This window comes from Papaver somniferum, unplaced genomic scaffold, assembly GCF_003573695.1.
Source record: "Papaver somniferum cultivar HN1 unplaced genomic scaffold, ASM357369v1 unplaced-scaffold_76, whole genome shotgun sequence".
Classification (NCBI taxonomy): domain Eukaryota; kingdom Viridiplantae; phylum Streptophyta; class Magnoliopsida; order Ranunculales; family Papaveraceae; genus Papaver; species Papaver somniferum.
In genome coordinates, this window is record NW_020650526.1 from 1,709,087 (window position 1) to 1,716,478 (window position 7,392).

The 7,392-nt window shown below is 33.5% G+C and overlaps 1 protein-coding gene across 3 annotated transcripts; it reads right to left on the minus strand.

Moving 5' to 3' along the window:
- Positions 1-1,098: 1,098 nt before the first annotated feature.
- On the minus strand, positions 1,099-3,682 carry LOC113344314 (ATP-dependent DNA helicase Q-like 3). Of its 3 annotated transcripts, XM_026588316.1 has the most exons (6): positions 3,471-3,682; positions 2,922-3,200; positions 2,435-2,535; positions 2,153-2,235; positions 1,891-1,969; positions 1,099-1,381 (listed from the first exon to the last, which is right to left on the minus strand). In XM_026588316.1, exons 3-6 carry the CDS (start codon positions 2,496-2,498, stop codon positions 1,362-1,364), a joined length of 246 nt encoding a protein of 81 aa, XP_026444101.1. In that variant the 5' UTR covers positions 2,499-2,535; positions 2,922-3,200; positions 3,471-3,682; the 3' UTR covers positions 1,099-1,361. The 3 variants fall into 3 exon arrangements, 1 of the variants encoding a protein (XP_026444101.1); XR_003357750.1 differs by lacking the exon at positions 1,891-1,969; XR_003357751.1 differs by having other exon boundaries at positions 1,099-2,235; positions 2,922-3,197.
- Positions 3,683-7,392: the final 3,710 nt, after the last annotated feature.

The following is a 7,392-nucleotide window of genomic DNA, read 5'->3' on the forward strand; positions in this document are numbered from 1 at the left end:
AGACTAAGATGTGAAATTGATGCTGAGATGGTAACAAGATCTTTGGCTGAATGGCGAAGATGGAAAAATGTGGCTTTTCCTTTCGAAAAATGTTTCGAAATCCTTAAGGTGTTGAACAGTTTCAACCCCTTCTTTGTAGTTGTTGTTCCACCTAGTACTTCACTAGTACAAATATTCACATTGGCCACCGTTAATAATCATCGTGTCCATAGGCTTTTGGTCATGGATTTTTTTCACTCCAAAAATGTGGCATCAGGTGCCGTGACAAAGAGGTACATTTATGGCTACATAAACTTTGAGTGGCTATAAAATATGATTTACCATGGCCATAACTCTAAAACCGTGTTTATATGGTACTCATTAATTTATTTGTAGTTAAGCATTTTAACTATCACCATGGCCATAAAATCCTTATAGACACACAATTTGATTATATGTGACTAAAATTTACCTTAAAGTCACGTAAATTTTATTTTAGGCGTGACCTTTGTCATCAATTGGACACGCAAAATTCATTTTAAGGTAAACTTTAGTCACATATAATCAAATTGTGTGTTTATCATGGCCAATCCATGAGTTGCAGCCACTCTAATATTTCTTAACCGTAGCCATCTCTATCATTTGGACACACAAAAAATAATTTAACATGGCCAATACATGACTTGTAGCCACGCTTAATCTATAATACCATGGCCATCCATATTTTTGGACACGTGATAAATATTTTACGTGACCAATTAATAAGTTATGGCTACCAAAAATTTGTAGCATCGTGGCTAAAAGCTTACCAAAGACAATGCAGCTGTTGTTCACCTTTCGGACACAAGGGATCTGATAAAACATGGCGCTAGATATCTTAAAGTCACACAAAACAAATTCAATGTGGAAAATATTTAGCTTTCAGCCACATGTATTGGTTTTCAGCCACTGGAAAATTAGAATTTTCAAAGCTCTGTTAATTCGTTAGACATGGTTCTAAATCCAAATGGTGGTCGTAGTTTATATTCAACCACAAGAAGGCAGTATTGGCCACTTATATGATTCTTTAAGAACCATTTACATTATTAATCATTGATACAAATTAATCACTATTAAAAATGATCCAAAATACTTTTTATTAATTATATGAGATACATCACATGTGTTTGATCAGTTAAGCAAAAATCCACTGAAGATTCAACAAGTAAAAACTTATACAATGAAACTTTATAGTACCACGAGCCTGCAGTCTTCATTCACTTGATACTCCTCAGTATTCTGCAGTTCCCCATCATGCAGATCCGAAGCTTTAGAAATCTTCTTAGACTTAAGGTTGTCATCATGCTTATCTTCTTAGTCGTTTTAATAATTAAGCTTCAAAATTAGTCCATTCTCTTGCCATCTTCATGAAATCAAATTATAACTCATTAGTATGTTAGTGTTCTACTAAAGAATAAGTGTCAGAACCTACTTTGGAACAGTTGGTGCTGTCAAAACCAACACTGACTACTGGTACCCCAGAAAGGTGGTTCCTTAAAGACAAAAGGTTGGGATAGCTGGGCCTAAGGTAATATGAAGAAGAAAAAAAACTGTTACTACGGAGTGCACTGCTAAACTGCTGAAACTGATAGATTAGAATGATATTCTTTGCTGTTAAGCAAAAATAAGAACAAAAGTTCTTCATTTTGTTCAATTTACTGGCATTACCCTGTTACATCATCACATACTACCTAATGGGTACGAGGTAAGGATATGGGAAGAAACAAAAACATTTCCACCTGAAAACGACAAACTCTATCATAAATGAAGTATCAATCTTGAAAAAATGCTAAGACACAATTACAGTTACATGGGATTCAATAAACCTTTAGGATAGAGCTTTGTCAGTTTTGACAATTAGATTCAACAAACCTCGAGTTGTTGCAATCAGTTCTGGAGGAACATAATGTAACCTTAATGACAACTCTTCGGAGCTCAGGTCTTTAAAAATCTAATGACAAAATTTCAGAATATACAAGTCAGAACATATATGGTTTCATGTTCTTTTCTTCCCTTTCGAGTTTTATGGTTAAAAACATGAATATCCAACACCATGATCAAATTCAACTTCATAGTGATCAAATTTAAGTTTAACTCTCGACTGTTCTGTATACCTAAAGGATAAATCAGTTACCTTTTGCCTGATTTCTAATGTTTGAGTCGGTGACAGATATTCTACAGCAATCCCTTTCCCCTTAGTTCCATGACTTGATTTTCCTATTAAAACATGACAGGAAGCCAAAACAAACCTTCATAGATAGAAGAGACATTGTATGCATACTATCAAAGATCTCAAAGGAATTCAAAAGGGTAATATAAACGGTTATAACTGCTAACACAGATGAAATGACCTCTTCTGCAAGCTTTAAATTGTTATAGCCAACATAAATGCATAAACATGGCAAAATGCTTTCACCTATTAGTGAAGAAACAACAAGACCAATTCCTGATTTTGAGAGCGTCGTCATCTGGTAACACATGGACTTCCCCCCTCCAGTTGGAAAAAAGAATCTTATCCTACAATAAATTGAGATAACTAAAAAATATAAATGCATGTTTAGAAGAAAATACAGGCACAACATGACATGATATTGAATACTCAAGGTGCGTGTCGGTATAACACAACGTGATGAAATGGAATTTCAATCTATAAGCTTACATCACTATTCTGAATCGTAACTCAAACTTTTGTAGTTTAATCGCCACAATGAGTCATGCAACTTGAAAAAAAAAATAGATGACCTTTGACAAGAAATCTGTAACTTTACATGGAAGATGATCATTGACATTAAACCCATATCTTTTGACTAAAAACAAATGAACTAGACAGTCATGTATATCCAATCTCCTATTGTACCGAAACAGAATTCAGGAGTCCAATTTTGGGACAGAGGAATACTCACAACAGGGGTCAAGACAGGGCACAACATCCTTATTCCGGGGATCCTTCCATAGCGTGTGGATATCCCAATTCTTATTTGCAACATTCAACTAGTGAAAACATAAAAGAAGGATGACTGCTTTGTGAACAATCATATGCTATCCTTTATGAATTGGTGGTATCATTGGCTTTTACTGCAAACATTAGATTGGCACAGAAAAATAGAGACAATTTGAGAATAGGGACGAGTGAATCCTTGAGTCCAGTTTAACTCACTTCCATAATGCCCGATTTCGTGCTGCTGCAAATCAAAAATACAACAAATAGATTCGATCAACAAGAGAAAGTACTGATTGAGATCAAAAATAGGGGTTCTGTATCCAAAAAAAAATGAATAAATCTCAAAATAAAAACCTAAAGACAAACCAACCATTGAATTGAACCATAACCCTGATTTTGGAAATATGCAGAAGAATAGACAATCAGTATAAATCAGAACCCTAAATAGAAATCAATTCATAGAAGAAAACAAAGATGGGGCTTTAAGTTTGGTCTATTGGTGAAGACGGACCTTCATTTTCCTGGACGATAGAAGACATTTCAGAGAGAGTGAAGAGACGAGGAATCACGCTGTTGGTAGAGAGTGAGCGACACAGTGAGAGAATATGGTTGTGCAATGGTTTTTTCTTCCCCCTTGAATGAGCGGAGGTAACGAGAAAGAGATGCCGGAGAGGAGAGTGAGGTGAGAGAAATTTCTTTTTTAGGGTTTTGATAAATGCTTGGACGGGCAGATTTTTTTGTTTTTGTTTTTACTATGCTAAAGCAGGAGCCACACCTCTTTCCAAATCCAGCCAATTTGATAGGTCCCACTGCCACACCCAACCCCGCCAAACCCAGTTACATTTATATACACAAATTTTTGCGGTGGGGATTGGGTCCCTAAACCCGTGATTTCCTCCTCACTAGAATTGATGGGATACCACTGAGCTATGCCCTTGGACCCAAAAATAAGAAATGAAAGAGGTGGCATTTGAGCTCATGACATCTGGAATTATGGGTGCCCATGGTTCGGTTTGGTTTGATTCTCTGCCAAACCCAAGGACCAAACCAATATCAATTATAGGAAACCAAAAGACAAACCAAACCATGTTCGGTTTAGAATATTAGAAACCAAAACCATCCACCGGTTTCTTTGGTTTTTCTAAGTTTTTTGTTTTTTTTGAATAGACTTTCATTTTTAACTCGTAAATCAAATTTGTAAAGCAAATTATCAAAATTAGATATATTTTGAGTTATAATTTCTTTATTTATGGGTATACTCATTATAATCATATATATAATTTAATATTATAGACATCTTTAATAATATTTTCTTTATTTATGGATACACTCATCTAAGTGTAAATATATTATACTATGATGGAAAGTTCGGTACATATTATTATGGTTTTTGTCGGTTTTTTTGGTTCTAACTCTCAGTTTTTTATGTAGTTTGGTTTTTTTGGATTTTTGGTTCTTTTATGGCACCAAACCAAAACCAACCACCTAGAATCGGTTTTATCGGTTTTTAAGTTTCTGGGTTTTTGATATTTTCTGGTCTCAGATTTTCTTGTTTTTTTGTCGGTTTGGACCATTTCGGTCCGGGTAGAAAACCGAACCATGGGAAGCCCTATCTGGAATGCAAGCGCTTAACCACTGAGCCATGCGCTGATTGTTTCTCATTTGAGGTTTAGTCACACAGATTATAAAAGTTTTTGAACAACAAATATTTGTCTTGGAGCTTTCATACGGATTAAGATAATGGTAGAAAAGCATGAGGATCCGTGTAAATCACCAAGCGTATCCAATGAGATTGAATGTATCTCAAAATCGAATGAATTTTTCTTTGAATCGATCATAAATGCATTTCGAAGTTAAATGAAAATAAACACGAATAGTATGAGTGTGAATGCATTTGAATAATAAAGGATTTACATGGGTTGGCCTGATTGGTAAAAGGCACGGGGATACGGAATGAACTAGGTAACTTTTACTTGATCTCAAATATACGAAGTTGGTAGTAGTTTTGTATAGTGTTTTAATTATGAGAGTATTTAACAATGGACTAGGTCTTAGGGTTATTTTGCATTTGCGGTTCCCTCGCTAGCAAAATCTTGTGTTGTGTAATTCACTTTACTTCCGCATTATTTAGCTTGTCTTTATAATTAAAGTACATACATTTGACGTTAATCATCACTTGGTCGGATCATCTCTGTTAGTTCAATCTGAACTAAACTTGTTCTAAGTGGACACCTTGTTGAAATAAACCTTTAGTGATTTTTGCTTAAAGAAGACGTTACAAGGTGGGTCTTCAATAGGTTGTATCTGGAAAGATTGTAGTGTACTTGTTTACCATCGTCATTTTACTGGATAGTTATTTGGAGTATGATTTGTGGATAATCAGTCAAAGTAAGTGTTATTTAGTGATTGTGAAACAAAATTGAGAGTAATATTAGATAGAATTAAATGGAATCAGGTGGATACTCTGTCATATTGAGTATGATCAAATGACTTTAAGTATGATTTGATGAAATTGAGTAAAACTGAATTAGATTTGTGGATAACCAGTGATCTCGGAGAAAGTTAAGTATAATTGGATTGAATTAGACTGAATTGGGTAGATAACCGGTTATAATAAGTATGATGTAGTGATTCTTAGTATAGTTTGATGGAGTGGAGTAAAGTTGAGCAAAATTGGGTTAAATTTGTGGAGAATCAGTAAAACTAAGGGTTATTATAACTGATTAGCCACCAAATCCCCTATTATTCAGTCTAATTGTACTCATTTGTATATCACGGTCACTGGATAACTCAGATTTTGGCTAATCATCCACAAATTTAAGGATTTGATTACAAATCCACCGAACATTATTAGATTCAGATTATTTGAGGAACAAGTTCTTGCTAGTGTTTCTTAATTTAAATATATTTGTTTTGGTATAAAAAATACAAAAAACATCAAAGAAATCCGAGTTAGGTTGGATTTAGATTGCATCCAGTTGATCATAGTAGGAAATACCAATTGGTCCTAAGAATAATATATTAGTATTAGTTTGGTCAAGTTGACCCAGTCAACTGTCTGTTTGGTCCTTTTTAAAAATATAAATTGTTGTTTGGTCCAAAAAATTATTGTTTGGTCCTAGGGTGGACAATATCCACGCGGGATGATGTCATCAACGATGTCACAGTCCTTTGATAGTGGCAAAAGTACCCTTTTTTCTCTCTCTTAATAAAAATAAATAAATAAAAACTTAAAACTTAAATATCTTTTGAACCATATGTCCAAAAATGATAAATTTTACATATTCGGAAAGCTTTCGACGATAACTTTCCAACGAGTACCGTTGTCGCTATGTTTCGGAGCTTTTAATTTTTGCCTTATTTTTTAGCTATAAAATAAATTATTATACGAGTTCATTCTACAAAATGAACTACTTTAATGAACTATTATACGAGTTCATTCTACAAAATCAACTACTTTAATGAACTATCATGCTATTTAGTTCATTCCAAAAACTCTTTGGATTAAATAACATACGAGTTCATTCTACAAAATGAACTACCATACGACTTCAGTCTACAAAATGAACTGGTATAATGAATTATTATTACGAGTTCATTATACAATATGAACACCTATCACGGGTTCATTCTACAATATGAACTACCGTTTACAGTTCATTTTATAAAATGAACTATCCTAATGAACAACTATTACGAGTTCATTCTACAATATGAACTACCATTCTTAATTACTATTACAAGTTCATTTTACAACATGAATTATCAATCCTACAATATGAACAACTATTATGAGTTCATTCGAAATTAAGAACATCTATCACGAGTTCAATCTTCAATATGAACTATAATAATGAACTACCATTGCGACTTCATTCTTCAAATTGAACAATTACTATGAGTTTATTCTACAAAATAAATTGCTATTGTATATGAGTTCATTCTACGAAATGAACTGTTAGAACTAGAATGAACTACCATGTTATAAAATAGTGTTCATTCTCGAATATGAACTACTATTATACCGAAATTTTTTTAAAAAGCTCTGAAACATAGCGACAATGGTACTCGTTGGAAAGCTATCGTTGAGGACTTTCCGAATATATAAAATTTATTAATTTTTGACTTGTATTTTGAGAGATATTTAATTTTTAAACTTTTATCTATTAAGGTTACGAGGAGAGAGAAATTAGTAGAGAAAATAAAGAAGAGAGAGAAAACCAGAAAAATGATTCGGGTGAGGAGGAAAGAAAATAAGAGAAAAAGGTACTTTAGATATTTTAATATTTTTAAATAATCATGTACCAAATGGAAAGGTGATTTTTGAAAGGACCAAATAGACATGGGATCACCTAAAAAAGGACTGAACCATATTTTTCCCTTGAACTAATGTTACTTTATTTCATCGGATCATATTCACTTCGATCTCACTC

Coding starts and splice junctions, on each gene's coding strand:
- LOC113344314 (XM_026588316.1), bottom strand. CDS start 2,498: ATGTGTTACCAGATGACGACGCTCTCAAAATCAGGAATTGGTCTTGTT. Junction 2,236..2,434: donor TGTTGTTTCTTCACTAATAG/GTGAAAGCATTT, acceptor ATGTTTTAATAG/GAAAATCAAGTCATGGAACT. Junction 1,970..2,152: donor CATTAGAAATCAGGCAAAAG/GTAACTGATTTA, acceptor TTTTGTCATTAG/ATTTTTAAAGACCTGAGCTC.